A 16,025-nucleotide genomic window follows, 5' to 3' on the forward strand; every position below is an offset into this window, starting at 1 on the left:
TTATACAATATTGAATTTCATACGATAGTAATTTTTGCATCAGATTTTCAAACGTATCGTCAGAATAACGTATCCATACATATTATAAGTACTGAACAATTTAAGCGTTTAAATAATTGATCTATAAAAGACTTATGATGACATTATGTAATTTACAAAAGTAGACATGATCAGTAAGAGATTAAAACCTTTTTATACTACTTTTATTTCCAAAGATACTTTAGCATGTATATCAGTCTCATTTGAAGCGAGAGTTTTTCGCTTTGTTTTTTAGATAAAAAGTAATTATCAGACACAATAGAATACAGTGAATAAGTACACAGATAAAACACGCACATCGTTCGAGAAAATTAACTTCGAATCTCTTTTGCTATGTATTCATCTTTTTCATCTTTATATGAGCATATTATAAAAATATCGCGAGATTTTAAGAGGAAGTCGGAATGAGGTCATTGGTGACTGAAATTCGTACATTGATCACCATCGTTCATGTGCCGTAACCACCACAGGCGATAAGGCCTGTCGACTTTTTTCTGGATCTCCTAGCTAAACGATTCTTATGGGTCTGGAGGACTCTGATTCCTCGATATCAGTAAGCACATAGTCATTTACAAATCAATATAGTTTTGTTCTATTATATTATATTAGCGTAACTCTAACGTATAGATGAGGAAACGTCCAGTGCCAAAGTCAGAATATTGTCTAACATTTTTATTTGAAACAAAAACCTGACAATAATCTGGTGTAAACGATTCGTTTATTGAGTGCATATGGAGTACATCTGCGTGACTTTTTATCGAGAATAAATGTAAAACTGATATATGAATCCATCTAGTTTGTAATAAACAAGTATTATTCTAATATTGTGTTCTTGCCATTACCAGTGTTCAATTATACATATATACATATATATGAAAAAACGGAAAGAGAAATGTTCAATAAATTGACAAGGTGATTCATGTAAAAATGAAGGGAACAACAAGCTGGTGTTATTATTTACTGTAAATCAATTTATTTGTATAAAGACGTATCTATACACGCGCTATCCGAATATTCTAAAATAACACTTTGCCCATCGACAAGTTCAGAGTTCTCTAACAACTTTGTTAACAGTGTATCCATTTCTTTAGATACCAGTGCACCGGTCGCATGATGATATAATTGTAATCTAGATGCACCCGCTACGTTATTATTGTTGAACATTTTAAGTATGCTAGCCATTGAATCTATGGCTTTCCCTATTGTCCAGGTCATGTTCACATAAATACCCCTCGAAGGTCCTAAATGTTTATTAACCATTTTAGTTGATGGATACACAAGAAAGTAACAACGTTCGTTCATTGGTACATTCTTAGGACCAACAGCAGAACCCTTTATGCGCATAAGTCGTACCTATAAAAAACATGTTTAATGTAAATTTATTGTACATATAAAAATTCCATTTTGCAAATCGTTCAAACGCAGTGACATACTTTATTAGCCATTGCGATGTTCTTAGATTTCTTTAAGTTATCAGTGATTTCTTGATCCACTATTGCCTTTGCTTCCGCGAATTGTTTCTTTGGTATTTGCCATTTCTTTAGTTTTGTCGTCTTCTCTTCGTTCGAGAGTTCAAGACACCCATGGTATCTGTGCTTCAAACAAAAATGTTTCTTGCATCTGATGCAATGCATCTCGATGGGTGAAGTATCCTTGCATGATTCATCTGAACAAATGTAACTTAAAGATTTAGTTTTGGTCTCCGTAACATTGTCACGGAAACTGGCGCATTTGTGAGAATCTGTTTGATAGTGTTCCTCGCAGAAAACATCGTGACAATGGCTGCATACGAACGGCAAAAAATTCAATTGCTTGCACTCCTTGAACGAACATCTGTCCCCTACGTTTGGAAATTCCATTATAAATCCCTCTTAAAGAAAAAAAAAAGGAAAAACGTAAACATTAGTAAATTAGTGGTAGACGCATTGGTTATGTAAAGTGTTCAAATAAATACCCACCTAATTAATTGTGAGACGGTGTCGGAGAATGCAAATGATTTTCGCTGAGCGCGCCCAAAGCTAGATTATTCCACTTTTGTTCTAATTCCTTCAGTGTCATATGAGAATCACCATTGTCGCTCTCCGGATCAGGTAATTCTGCTGGTGGTACTACAATATCGTCGATGGGCAAACATTCATCTTGCCAAGCATCATCGATCAGATCTAATAATCTACCGTCCCCGCATACTTGACTGTCCATTCCGTAAAGACACAATTAATCGAACAACGCTAGGCTGTTCATTCAAAGAAATGCCAAAGAATTTTTGAACGACTCGATTAGGAACGGTAGCGCCGAAATGGCTGAAATTCTGCGCAATAACACAGGATCATTGTACACGCGCATGAAGATAATGAAATTGTTTCTCAAATGTTGCATATTCATGAAAAATAGCATACAGATTTTTTTAATCGAACTACATCGAAAATCTCCGAATTGTTAATAAACTGATTAGCTTGCATCGAAGATTGTTCATTTGTTACGTTTCTAATCATTATTTAATCTTTATGTATGCGGTGGATAAAATAATCGAAACGACTCTTAGCGTCATCTACGGAAGAAGGGGCAAACATGTAGCCGATTAGATTAGCGCTTCTAACGCTAGATGGCAGCACGATAACATTTTAGCGTCAAAAAACACAACATTTATTAATTGCTATTATCTGTTAAACGATGGCATTGCAAGGTGAACAAATAATAGCACATTTTTTACTGCAAAGTATTAATTTTATTCAATGGTCTTAAACACTATAAGTACATTGCATCAAGATAAGCATAACATTCTTAAACTAACGATTATCCTCCGTCCACTTCGCTATGTTTAATATAAGTTAACGCGACAGCTCCTCTCTGTTACTTCTAGCTTAAAAATACTTAACGCTTTGGTTCCCAGATCATGTTACATTTAGATCACCTTGTTTGTATAATTTTTAGTGAAATTCCCTGTTTTTTGGCTGTTCGTGGCAATCGATTCCTCTTCACAATGCACAATGCTCCCTATGCATTAATCAATCCTCTTTACTGCGGTTTTCATTGGTTAGCACATTTGAGTCGTGTTTCCCGGCTGACTCGCTGCAGGTTCCTTTATCGCAGAACAATCCATCGGCGCAGGGACAAAGGATGTAATGAACGTCGGTCAATAGCACTTGAGTACCGTCAGGGTACGACGCTGTCATGTTGATAGTGGAAGCGCTGCTTGGTCTGCACGTTTCTCCCGCAGCTTGCATAGGTCTGCATTGGGGGGTGCTGTACCTGATCGGTCCTGGAATCGGTCATTTGATCAATTAGATACAGGGGAGGGGCTGCAAGGGGGCTAATCCTTTAGTATGTAACTTTAACTAAACGCTACAAACGGGTTAATCGTTTAGTATGTAATTTTAATGAAATACTGCAAAGAGGTTAATCCTTTAGTGCTGAACCAATTTTTTCGGTGGGCACCTGTACTGTGGTGCCTCAACGTTTTTTTTTAAAATGGGTATGGGTATTAGCTTTTTGTGAGCGTGATGGGTCTAGTCATCTCTTTTAGTTGTCTGTATCATGCATCACACTTCTACTAAACTGTTCGCAGCACAAGATTTCTTTTCGATGGCGTCAATCGTCATACCTATGGTGCAACAGTGTCCGGCCCCGCATTCCAAATTATTCTGACAGTGAATATAATCCGGTCGACCCTCCGCGTGGGAGAGACAGCTGAATGAGAGGAGGAGAACCGAAGCGAGCAAGATCGACGCCATCGTTGCTTTTGATGTCGGATATCTGGAAAGAAATAGCAAACAATCGTTACCGTCACTCGTGGAACATAGTTTCATGAAATGCAATCTTTGTCCAGATCTGCATTCTTGCAAAGCAGATGCGAAGTTGATGCGCGAAAACGTCTACGAAGACGAAGTCATTTAAGATGGCTATCTTGAACACTTGCGCCAGCGGCAACCACTTAATATTCACATGCAAATCACCAAACTGGTCGAAGAGTATATTTAAACAATTCTTCGTTGCAGTCGAACTTGCGCGACCTTGAGTGATCTTCATAATATGAGTCATTGACGTTCATTACTCTTCCACTTATGAAATAATTAGCAACCCCAGATGATGGAAAGTCACCGATTCTTTAAACATTTAAACACGAAATCAACCGTTCTATCGGATATTCAGATAAAATTCAGCTGTTTCGGTACTATCATGGCAAGTGCCAGGGGACAAAGCGAATGAGTCTACCAGGAAATCTGTTTAGCAGCCTCCATGTAGGTTGATCTTATATGGACCGATCTTTTGTCCAGGGCTTAGTCACGCGTTAATCTCGCGACAAAAACACGAGGCGTCGACTTTCGACTGGTCGGAACCGTGAATACCATTAAATTCAATAAATCGTGAAGACCGTGGCTGCTCGACGAAATCTTCGCGACGAAGATCGCTGATCTTCACGCTCGTCTTAAATTCAGCATCATCGCTAACCCTCGTCTTTCTCGCGTCCGTGATTAATGTATCATCGACAATTATATAATTCCCGGCTGCAACGTTATACGATACACATTATTTCCGAGGACGCCCGTTCGATATTTCTGCGTTAATGACGCGCCGCGAACGGAATTATGAATGACTCGCGACGAATAGATCGCGGACGTGCGCGAGAAGTCACACGGTTCTACCGACTCGCGAAAGTTGACTTCACGGTGGCTTCTCTATTTGGTAAAACGACACACGCCGTTGATCTTTGTTATCGCCTCGGCGTTACACAAAGCTTCGGCGTTGATCCTGCGACGATATTCTTTTCCCAAGTTTCCGGAACTGTTTCTCTTCAATTATGCAGTTGTAAGCGTCTCGAATTCTAACGTGATACCTTTCCCCGCGAAGCTTCCGGAATCGTGTGCGCGTAATTGGTACCGCCGCAGTAATTAGGTCCCTTACCCTATTCAATAATTTGTCATTTCGTTATTATGCCGAACGAAATAAAGTCCCTCAACGTTCTGCACGGTACTCACCTTACGCGTGAAGATGTATGATTATTGATCTCGAGCTGGTTTTTTCTTCTTTCTGTGTCAGGTGTTAGAAGATCGAGAAGCACGATGACGATTACACGTACATTCGCGGATGCCAGTAGAGATCGTTCACGTTGTCCACGCTCGGCGAACGCTTGTCGGCATTTGATCGAGTGAACCGATGAGTCTGTTGTTTTTATATCGACTCTTCCTCCGCTTGGCTCCCGCGTTCTTCCAAATAAACGGTTCGCGCGTTTTTCCTCGAAGAGAAAGATTCACGCGCGGGCGCCACGGTCGGTTCGATCGATCTTCGTGCCCGGATCCACGGAGATCGCTTTCGAACCGAGCCATTATCCTGGAGGACGCTCGCGCAACAGCCACCGAAACCGCTGCAATCGCTAGGGCCTGACTCAATTCTGTCCTTCGGAATAAGGATTCAATCCACTAGACAGTGCATTTTAATGTTCAAGATGTAGGAGTTGGATTTATTCTTTTTTTTTTTAAATAATTTTAATCAGCTGAAAATAATGTGACGGTAGTTTTACATTCTTTAACGCCTTTTCAAAGACAGAGACGAACGCTTTCGCAAAAAAGGAACGGGAAAGCTATTAGAAGGTGTTAGAAACTAGAGGTGACTATCGTTCTATCAACTTTATGTACCATTTATCTTCATTGACTACAGCGACGCGAATTGTCTCGGTGATCTGATCTTAATCGAATGAAAATGGTTCTGTTAGAGTCTCGAATTGAGTTTTGTTCTCGTCACCTTTATAATCGCATTTCACAGACACGCAGATTCAATCGGGGATCGTCCGTTTATAATTACTTGTTACGTAATCAATTGAATGGAAATCCCGCGACGCGAGATCGCATCAGATCCTGTAAGCCCGCGCGTAGGATTAATAATTAATGCCATTTGTTGTTCAGTATTAATGGACACAATGTCGTTTGTCGGGTAGCGATGGAGCCGAGTTCAATGCGTGCTCGTGAACTTCGATCAATCCGATGTCGTACATTTTTGAACGAGTACGAGTTGCTCAAGTGAACTCGCTTTTTATCAATTGGGTGTTTATCGGTCAAAAAACCACGGGAGCGGGTTCACCGATCTCGGTTATACATCGGAGGACCATTAAATGTTGCATCATTCTCGGCTCCACCGAGTTTCTAATTCACCCGTAATCGTGAGACCAGCATTTCCTACGCAACCAATTCGTTTCCGATTATGCGTACCTGCGGGTATTGCTAATTACCAGACTGCGGATTTCATGCATCTATGATAAAAATGAGAAAGTGGAACTTAAAATAGCAGAGTATTGTTGCAATCTTTTCTAACAAAAATCACTGCTAAAAAGAACCTATTATCGCATATAATCGATAATAATATTATCGGGCTGCCCGCTGGGGTGCCTCCCGGGCTGCCCGCGGGGCTCCTCCCCGGGCTGCCAGCCGGGCTGCCCGCCGGGCCCAACTATGGGCAAGTGACTCATCATGTTTTGGAAATGTTATGCGGGTGTTTTGGCCATGTTTGGCGGGTGTTTTACGCATGTTTTTCACATACTATAAGCATATTTTGCGGTTGTTTTTGTTCATGTTATGCGCGTGTTTTACGCATGTTCCTCACATGTCATTGGCCTGTTTTGGGCATGTATTGAGCACAATTTGCGCATGTTTCGCGGTGTCTTGCGAATGTTTTGGGTATTTTTTGGGCATGTTTTTGAAATGTCTTTTTCTATTTGTCCGCACTGTGCAACGCGGCGAAAACCAAACAGTCGAACTTGAGGCGAGAAGGACTCTCCGCGTCTCTTTCTTTTCATATGCTGTCCTTCTTTGCGTCCGAAACTTTAATCGTTCATTACACAAGTAATTATCATCGGAATTATATCATTCGGAATAGTACGTTAAATAAACGCTACTCTGGTTTTCAACATATTTCTGTTCCCACAGATCGATCCTTGGAACAATTATCTATTAAAAAAGTGTATGGAAATAATGCTTGTTCACGAAACATTTTTAAATTACAAATTAAGGTATCTCATATGAAAGAAGTAGAAATTGATTTTCCTAAAATTATGCTTTAATAATTTCTTACTTAAAATATTTTTACGAATTTTTTGTCCTTATAAAAATATCTGTAACATTTGATAATCGATATGGTTCCGTGATGTTTCACCTTCTCACCGATGAGAATTTCCTTAGTGGCCTTCTGCACCGACGAGATACCGTCGTTGGCCTTCTGTTTCTTACTCCAGCCAAAATCTATCCTAGAGGGCAGTAGAAATCTCGTCGGTGAGTAGGTTCTGATCCAGCCGAAAAGATGTTACAGGTTCTGTTCCAGGCTAAAAAGATGATGCGTGGGAAATAATTAAATTTATCAATTAGGCGAGTCACTTTGTAAAAAAGAGAAAGTGTAGAGGAATTTGAAAATACAAAAATCGAAAATCGCCGGAAAGGCGAATATCGCGAGTAGTCTTCTTAGCCATCTGTCAGCGACTTGGCGAGGCTTCACCACAAAGAGGCTAATTTTCTCTTACTATAGATAGAATAGGAATAACTGGAAATAACCTCATATCCCATGCAAAGGATTACGATGTTTTCGGTTTCGCGGGGTTACAACTATTTATAAAACCAGCTATTCGAACGTGTGCCATTTAAAATGGTTGAACACGCGTTACCGGCGTTCTATCCGAGATAATTATTCGCTGTGCATCTCAGCATTAGTCGGCGATTTATCGTGGAATTACGATTCCCGTGATGGGACTTATGGTTTCGTGAGATCGGTGGATCCACTTTGGTTTTCTTTTTCTCAGTCCTGCAACAAATTCAATCATGGTAATCTCTCTGCACACACCTGTCTAGATTCAAGTATTAGTAACAATATATTCAATATTTCAGGCTTTTTTAGGAGCTCAATTGGTGATCACTCTTATTATGGTCAGTGTCATCCAAAAATTGACTCCACATTTCTCCTTGGCAAGATGGATATTATGTTCTACAGGGTATATTTAGCTGATTAGCAACAACATTGATTAAGCACGATACAAAGTTAATAGATGATTTTTTAATTGTTTAATAGGTTGACACGGTACTTGTATCCAACTGACCAACAGCTAAGGAGTCTCGTGGGCGTACCCAAAGAGAAACCCAAGAAAGGCAAGCATACAGAGAATGGAAAGGTTGCCGACGTATTTCAAGTTCCTAGAAATCTGGATATTACATTAGAGAGCGTGAAGATAACTACCTTAGATGTAGTGCATTTAAAATATTATACAGAGTATCAATGGTTGTTGGATTTTTCTGTTTATGCTGCTGCAGTGTATGCTCTTACAGAGGTTGGTACAAAGGAAAAGTAAAATGAAAAGTTCAAGCTCTTTTCTTCAGATCCTTATAATGCTTTGTATCAAACAGGTCTATAATTATTTCTATCCGATCAGAGACGAAATAAATCTAAGTATGCTTTGGTGCTCATTGGTTCTGGGTTTTGCATTGTATCCTTTTCTCTAGCAACTCGTGTTTGGACGTACTTCCTCTTGAGAATTAATCTTATGTATTGAGATTGACTTCCTTAATTAGTACTTAGCAAAGTCCTGCTTTCCCTGTGGATAGAATATTTTAAAGGAGAGGAGAGCATAGGTGAAAGGTCTACGTGTATCGTCACTGGATTTGCTTATCTTCTCCTAGCTATGATGATTCTTATAGTCGACGAGAACAATCTCGAAATTGGATTGGACAAAGCCTACTCAAGCTTTAATCACAGTGCATCTTTGTTCTTAGATAATCAAGGTCTTTCGTCTACGTAAGTCTGTAGAACCTTAACCGGAGCTTCCAGGGTTATTTCGCCTCTATGTATATATGTACTATGGTAATTTCCTTTGTAGAGGACCTGCATCAAAAATTGTTATCAAATTCTTTCTTGCCTTGTGGTGTGGTTTGCTTGGTTCTTTATTTACTTTCCCTGGATTGAGAGCATCGAAAATGCATTGGGATTCATTAAGGTATCCACACTGTAGTAATCTGAAAAATATTCCCACTAGATCAAATGTTTAACAAAATAATATGTTTCAGATACAACAAAGACAGGAAGCTATTGTTATTGCTATCGAATATTAGTTATGCTTCTCCACTTCTGTTGATAAGCTTATGGATCAAGCCTATAAGTAGGGATTACCTTACAGTACGAATATTCTCTGGCATGAACGGGCCACTGTAAGTGTAAACAAATTGAACACTTCAATAACACGTTCGTAGGGATGTATTTTTAAAAATAAATTCTTTCAGAATGACATCCTCGGCTTTCGAGAGTATGAGGCTGATCGCGATCGTCGTTGCTGTGTTATTAAAGCTAATACTTATGCCGATGTATCTGCAATCATATCTAAACTTAGCTGTGCAACGATTGGAGAATCAAAAGAAAGAAGCTGGTAGAATAAAGAACGTCGATTTACAGAAAAAGGTGCTCACAAAAGAAACACTTATGACAATCGAACGTAAACATAGTCGTCGATTACGTTAACAATCGTCTCTAAAATTTGTTTCAGATTGCAGCAGTATTTTATTATTTATGTGTTGTTGCGTTGCAGTTTATTGTTCCATTAATTATATGTTTATTTTTTACGTTCATGTACAAATCGTTAGGTAAGATCATTTCGAAGAATTGCTTGCAAATTTTATTTTTCGCATGCTAATGTGTTTGCGTATTTTCGTCAGGTGGTTACACGTGGGAAGGTATCTTCCGAGAGCCAGCTTTAGAAGAGTGTCCAGCGGATGAACCACCGAGATCGATACTGAGAGGAAACAATGACGATCCTGAAAGATCTGTTGTGCAAACCGCGCAAGATTTTCAACTCGCGCTGAGTTCTTTGAAACAGGTATAATTATAAAGACGATACCGCAAAGAGTACGCTTACATGTGATTTGTTGTTTTACAGATATTTACAACAGAAGTGTACGGAGGTTTATTCGGTCTAGCGACATGGTGGAGTTGCTTCACATTATTCGCGACTACCGCCATGGGCATGTTTTATCAGTCATACTTCTCTAGCATGTGAAAAGTCACCGCGGGAGGGAACATTCTATGTCATTTCGCACAAACTTACGTCAATCTTTGCAATTGGTCTATCGATTCTGCTGCCACTGGAATATTCAACGAATATTTTTCGATAAAGTACCTTGCACCGAGGTACGCACAACATCGACTGTCCAGAAGGAACCATTTGTACTAACTTTTCAAATTTGTAATACGTATAGTAATAAAAATGCTGCGACTTTACTACGACAAGACAAATGTTTAAATCTACCATGTGATCATATATAACGTTTATACGATTAGCAGGGAGAAATTTATGGATGTTTTACTTTACGAAGTATGGCTTCTTGAACGTGTGCGAGACATAAATAAGTTGTATATCACTGCCAGTAAATAAGCTATTTAACATTCTACGAATGACTATCTGATTACCATTAATAACCTGTCGGCGTATCATCACCGCTCTTGGCTGGCCGAAAGTAACTTTCTTCAGCTGCGTCACGATCTTAGATGAGTCACATAGAGATCTATTACTGCCTTTTATATATGTATATTAATCGCAGCATTGCGATTCTTGTATATATTAATTCTACAGAGAATACTGTTATGTACGACGATGTAACAGCATTTTCAGAAAGATACAGCGAGTCGCGATGAATTTTCAACAGTTTGTATCATCGTTTGTAAATAATCGTGCAATTATGTACCATTAAGTTGCATTATAAAGATTTGTAAAGACAAAGGCTTGATATCGTGCGATTACGATTCATGAACTGTCCCATCTTGGCATCTTGGAGAAAGTGTGATTGTACCTCTGAAAATATGTCGATGTGATTCTACTCACGTATGAACCCGGCCGCTTCCGCAATATATAACTCCCCACGGGGTGGCTTAGCGACAGAATAGTTGATGTTCCGTTGATAATACCATCGTTCGTTCCTGTGAGACAGTGCTAAAGTTCTTATAAATTAACAACATGCTGGTGAGTACCCTGCGAAAATTTTTCAACTTCAATGAATAGTACGTCTTCTTCTTAGAACTTTGCAAGCAATGTACTAAATAGGTCAGCACAAAAGTTCGTGCCTGATTCCTTGTATTTTAATACGAAATCGGGCACTTTTGCACTGATCTAATATATTTGTTCTAGTTGCTAACAGATCTATACCTTTCAGAAATACGTAGTACTCGGTTGCATGGTGCTCTCTGCTGCATTTGCTGAGGCACCTATTCAAGGTGTGAAGCCCACAAATGTATTGGGTACTTCTGATCAACACGCGTCTTTCAGTTTCGTTAGGCCAGGTTTAACACAGACCGCCTTTGCATTCAGTGGACCCAGCTCTCACCAGTCGTTTAGTTCCAGTGTTGGGAATCCTTACTTAGCACAGAGAGTGCTGCCTAATGTTGCCAATGCTCTTGCTTACAGAAACCCTGGCCTAGGTTTGTAATCAATTTACAAAGTGATAGTATTAGGTCAGTGCAAAAAAGTAATCGTGTATCATGTCGCAGGAGTGTTCCCAGTTGGTCCAATTGCAAACGGCTATGCAGCTGCACCAGTTGCACCCGCATACGTGTCTGCTGCACCTGCACCTGCTCCATATCCTTACCAAGCTGCTGCAGATCCTGCAGCATTAGCTTATTACCAACAGCTGCAACAAGTTCAGCAACCTCAAGTGCAAGGATACTCTGCAGCTGCTTTGTACCAGGCACAATTGGCCCAGCTTCTTGCCCTGAGACAAGCTCAAGCGCAATCGCAAGCACAAGCACAAGCTGTTCAAACGCAACAGGTAAAGAATCGGTTGTAAAACATTTATTTGCAATAATTTGTAGAAAATTTAAAAGCAATTTCTGTTTAATAGTAATCGTCCGTAGGTCCACGAGCAAGCAGAATTACAGCAGGAGGAGCAACAACAACTCCAGAAACAGGAACAACAGCCACAGAGTTTATTGGGTATCGCTTATTCCTCTGCACCTTCTGTGGCACGCGTCAAAGTTTCCGGAAATGGTTATAAATTCGACTTTTAAACATCAAGAATTTATCAGTCGCCTTTAACACGTTGTACAGTTTTTATATAACACGTTTATTTATTTGCATTAACTTTATGTGCGCTTATATGTATCATTTTTATACTACCAATTACTATATGTAAGCATAAGGATACTGATTGAATAAATACTGTGAATACTTTATTGAAGTTATTTGTTTTATTAAACTGATAATAAAATATGAAATTAATATGTAACGTTTAGCGTGATATTGTGTTGCGCAAGGAAATTTTTTTGTTAAAAATAAAAAAAAGTAATCCCACTAGGCCCCGGGGGGATTCGAACCCCCGATCTCCTGTTTACTAGACAGGCGCTTTAACCAACTAAGCCACGGCGCCGTTGAGCACCAACAACGATTAATACGTAGAACAGTCTCAAACGTACACTAATTTAACAAGTAATAATCGATATTACGATTATTTTACACCTTCATAATACATACAAATAAAATGAAGAAAATATTTGTTACATTATGGCCACAATAACCTTTATGCCCAAAAGAGATTTACTATAGATAGAACAATCGTTTCACTGATAAAAACAATAAAAACATCGTTCACCATTAGAAACAGTTAGAGTATAATGTTCGTATCTATCTGAGAAACTGTTTTAAAAAAAAAAAATTAAACCTCATTTTTCGCAGTCGGTAGGACTCGAACCTACGCTCCCAGAGGGAATCTGATTTCTAGTCAGACGCCTTAACCACTCGGCCACGACTGCCGTGATAAACGTTCTCTAAATTTCAAAATTCAAACTAACTCCAAATTATTGTAAGCAAATAAGCAACATCTGGCACGTATAGTGCCCTTTACGATAAACTACAGGAATAGTTCCATTATTATTCGAACTAAGAACCAATTAAAGCGAGGGTAGCCGAGCTGCAACGTCCCTTGTCAACTTTCTCTCTTCCTGATGTCTTGCAGATGTTCCCACGAAAAAGAAGCTCTTGAAAACAAGAACATGTTTCCTTGATCTACTTTCTAAGCGGGAATAGAGGTCCATACCCTAAAATAGATATACATGATTTTTGAACTGTAAAACGAAAGATCTGAAATGGGTTAATTCGAATTTGATCCGTCTAGTAGTTTTAGAATTAAATGTCGAGCTATAAAAATGCTGGCTGGAAGTATATGGAAAGCATAGATCAGAAGCAAAAGTTAGTAAATGATTAAAAATGTAATGGGAAAAAAAAATTAATTGACCCCGACGTGATTTGAACACGCAACCTTCTGATCTGGAGTCAGACGCGCTACCGTTGCGCCACGGAGCCTTCGTTACATCGATCCTTTGAAAACAGAATACTTCCTTTTTTGCTTGGTCTTGAATCAATAATTTCCAAAGAAATGCTCGTTTCAAGTAAAAGAAAGCCCACAATAAAGACGATGATTAGGACGATGATTATACCTTACTCATACAACTTCCGAATATTCAAACGATAGGTTTCTGCTTATACACTATAATTGACTATAATACAGCAGACCTACAGTTCCCACGCATGTATACGCGTAAACGCACGTACTACATACTCCCTTCTTCAGATGGAACAAAACCTGATATTATTTATTCACCATTTCCCTATCTACAACGAATTCCTGATAACTGAACAAAACCTACCGGAATGTACAACTTGCGCCGTGTCCAACAACATCCAACATGTCCTACTTGAATGTCCTAAATTCTCTTCCCAACGATCCAGATTCTCCATCGAAAATGACCTCATGACAAATGTAAACGAGAACAATATTGGAAACGCCCTTTTGTTTTTTAAATCGATTGATATATGCGAATTGTTATAAATTTGTTTTTTGCTGCACCCCATCACAATGTAAATATTAACTGTTACCTTCTCTTTTATATTCAACTGTAATCGATGTGGTCGCTAATGACCTAGCTGTTAATCACTTTAAAATAAACGATATATAAAAAAAAAAACATTTATGTCGGGATAGACATCATAGAAGAAACGGTACATTTCCCGTAGAGGCAGTGGAACGTCTATATGCGAGCACGCTACAACTGTATATCATCATTAATCATCTATATTGTTGCAGTGTGTCTACAAACAGGCACGCGGTGCGTGCTCACATCCCGCATGCAAGCACCGATTTATCCGAGGAGCATGATCACGCAGGAGCTTGTCCTTCTCCCTACGTTGAAAAGAGTTTCGCGCGGGTTGTCTCACAAAGCCCCTCCTAGCACCAGGAGATCACGTTGCCAAAGTTAGTATAACGTTCAGCTGTTGCGCCGTTCCGTCATACCTTGACTTTCGCCCGTGAGGAATTTTTTCAACAGGAACGCATGCGGCCAATAGTAATTTCATGACGCCACCGGTAGAAGCGCTGGCGTGCACAAACCGCCACGGCTGCGTGCGTGTGTGTATACACGTGGGGGCCACGTGACGTGGCTGACATAATACAAGCTTGAAGGTGGAATCCCCCACCTTCGAACCCCGCGTTAATTTTAGGGGAAAGCGTAATAAGGTTTGATCCATCCACGAATATAAGCGACGCCGGAGGTGGACGTGTTGCGTTGCACGGCGGGCAGAGACACGATAACGAATACGATAAACAATTTACGAGACGTGTCGGCTGCATACATGCGCAGGAGACACGTTATTAATTCCGATTTTGGGGAAAAACGGTGTCACTGTACTGTGATGATGCTTCGATCCGTGCAGGTGGGGCTCGAATCACGGTAACAATGGATTATCGAGCGCGTAACAGAAGCGGGAAGATGCCTGCTGCTATTGGGGACGTGCAGGACACGTGGCCCTGCCGAAATTTCAGCCGTTGCCCGGAGTCAATGAACCGATAAGCAATGGAAAGAGGTCGTTGGGGGCCAATAAAGTATTGTACGTCATAGAGGTGCTTAAGGCCCGCGCGGCTCTTCCTCAAAATTGTGTCTTTCCGATCCGCGGCCACCACGTGCACCGAAGAGGTACGACATCCATGTACACAGCGACTTGTCGGACGTTCGACGACGTCTACGCGTTCATGCGCTCCTACCACCGAGTCGGTTAAATTGTTGATTATGTCCATTCTACCCGTTAACTACAGATTACTGGAGGCTGCGCGTAAATTAGCATACTCCTCTCGTTCGCCGTACGAAAGGCGAAAGATAAACGACGATGACGAGCAGAGAACCGAAGTTCGCAGCGACCATGTGTATGTAGCCACACGAGTAACTTTCCTGTGTAGGTGCGTGTGACGGTAAGCTCGATGATTATTCAATGAATATTCTATCGCATGCCAAGACATGTGAATTTAAGATAGCCCGATGTATTTTAAACGATATTCGTTGCTTTTATCTTATGAAATTGTACCCAACGTCTATCTGATAGATTCTTTCGAAAATATGGTGGTCGTCATCGCCATCATGATTTGCGACATTTTTGGCACCGAAAATTTCGTGAAAATTGGTTGGAATCTTGGTACACAGCACAGTGATACGTGTATATCTTCGAATTTTCCGGATTGTACGTCTAGTCGAAGCATGACTTAATTATATGTGTGTAACGTGTACGGGAAGATGTTTGAAGGTTTAATGATTAGCAATCAGAATCATTTAGGCTCAATCAGTTGGTGCATGGTAGCAGGGAAGCATGACGATGCTTAAAGTCGAGCCGAGGAAGATAAGTCAGATACGAAATATACGTAGCCGTGTGGACGCGCAATCTTGTTTAGCCATGACAATATGCAACAATGAATATCTTGTAAAGCTTGCATTGTGTTATTCTTATAAATTGCGCGCAATACAAGATATGTAATCATTCTGTTGCGAACTTATAGAATCGGCTCGGTCGGTAATTCGATGAAAATTATAAAACAAATTGTGCTGCCATCTACGGCAAAACGACCAAGCCTACTAGCCGATTAGTCTCGACTTTCAGTTCTAGATGGCGCAACAAGTACCTTAAACAAACGCGCATGCGGCAGCCACGTTGGTCG

General features: G+C 40.0%; 4 protein-coding genes and 3 non-coding genes across 8 annotated transcripts; 2 read left to right on the forward strand and 5 right to left on the reverse strand.

The window, feature by feature from the left end:
- Positions 1–254: 254 nt before the first annotated feature.
- LOC143357760 (AN1-type zinc finger protein 1) lies at positions 255–2,138 on the reverse strand. The gene is made up of 3 exons (XM_076794352.1): positions 1,998–2,138; positions 1,473–1,909; positions 255–1,392 (listed from the first exon to the last, which is right to left on the reverse strand). The coding sequence occupies exons 2-3, from the start codon at positions 1,896–1,898 to the stop codon at positions 1,012–1,014; spliced, it is 807 nt and encodes a 268-aa protein (XP_076650467.1). The 5' UTR covers positions 1,899–1,909; positions 1,998–2,138; the 3' UTR covers positions 255–1,011.
- Positions 2,139–2,741: 603 nt separating this feature from the next.
- On the reverse strand, positions 2,742–6,722 carry LOC143358176 (uncharacterized). The gene is made up of 6 exons (XM_076795127.1): positions 6,634–6,722; positions 6,098–6,176; positions 5,329–5,433; positions 5,016–5,272; positions 3,641–3,792; positions 2,742–3,298 (listed from the first exon to the last, which is right to left on the reverse strand). Exons 1-6 carry the CDS (start codon positions 6,720–6,722, stop codon positions 3,045–3,047), a joined length of 936 nt encoding a protein of 311 aa, XP_076651242.1. The 3' UTR covers positions 2,742–3,044.
- A 655-nt stretch (positions 6,723–7,377) lies between these two features.
- Emei (transmembrane protein 161-like emei) lies at positions 7,378–10,278 on the forward strand. 2 transcript variants are annotated; one of them, XM_076794478.1, is made up of 11 exons: positions 7,378–7,841; positions 7,915–8,008; positions 8,086–8,341; positions 8,418–8,497; positions 8,590–8,805; positions 8,888–9,004; positions 9,075–9,215; positions 9,288–9,462; positions 9,548–9,644; positions 9,717–9,877; positions 9,938–10,278. In XM_076794478.1, exons 2-11 carry the CDS (start codon positions 7,941–7,943, stop codon positions 10,055–10,057), a joined length of 1,431 nt encoding a protein of 476 aa, XP_076650593.1. In that variant the 5' UTR covers positions 7,378–7,841; positions 7,915–7,940; the 3' UTR covers positions 10,058–10,278. The 2 variants fall into 2 exon arrangements, with proteins under 2 accessions (XP_076650593.1, XP_076650592.1); XM_076794477.1 differs by having other exon boundaries at positions 7,379–7,841; positions 7,905–8,008.
- Positions 10,279–10,573: 295 nt separating this feature from the next.
- On the forward strand, positions 10,574–12,204 carry LOC143357845 (uncharacterized). The gene is made up of 4 exons (XM_076794479.1): positions 10,574–11,017; positions 11,208–11,472; positions 11,542–11,819; positions 11,905–12,204. Exons 1-4 carry the CDS (start codon positions 11,012–11,014, stop codon positions 12,055–12,057), a joined length of 702 nt encoding a protein of 233 aa, XP_076650594.1. The 5' UTR covers positions 10,574–11,011; the 3' UTR covers positions 12,058–12,204.
- Positions 12,205–12,342: 138 nt separating this feature from the next.
- Trnat-agu (transfer RNA threonine (anticodon AGU)) lies at positions 12,343–12,416 on the reverse strand. Its single transcript has one exon. It is a non-coding gene; the product is annotated as a tRNA-Thr (tRNA).
- A 300-nt stretch (positions 12,417–12,716) lies between these two features.
- On the reverse strand, positions 12,717–12,798 carry Trnas-aga (transfer RNA serine (anticodon AGA)). Its single transcript has one exon. It is a non-coding gene; the product is annotated as a tRNA-Ser (tRNA).
- A 478-nt stretch (positions 12,799–13,276) lies between these two features.
- Trnaw-cca (transfer RNA tryptophan (anticodon CCA)) lies at positions 13,277–13,348 on the reverse strand. Its single transcript has one exon. It is a non-coding gene; the product is annotated as a tRNA-Trp (tRNA).
- Between the last annotated feature and the right edge of the window lie 2,677 nt (positions 13,349–16,025).

The sequence above is a fragment of the Halictus rubicundus genome, chromosome 10 (genome assembly GCF_050948215.1).
Source record: "Halictus rubicundus isolate RS-2024b chromosome 10, iyHalRubi1_principal, whole genome shotgun sequence".
Taxonomy (NCBI): domain Eukaryota; kingdom Metazoa; phylum Arthropoda; class Insecta; order Hymenoptera; family Halictidae; genus Halictus; species Halictus rubicundus.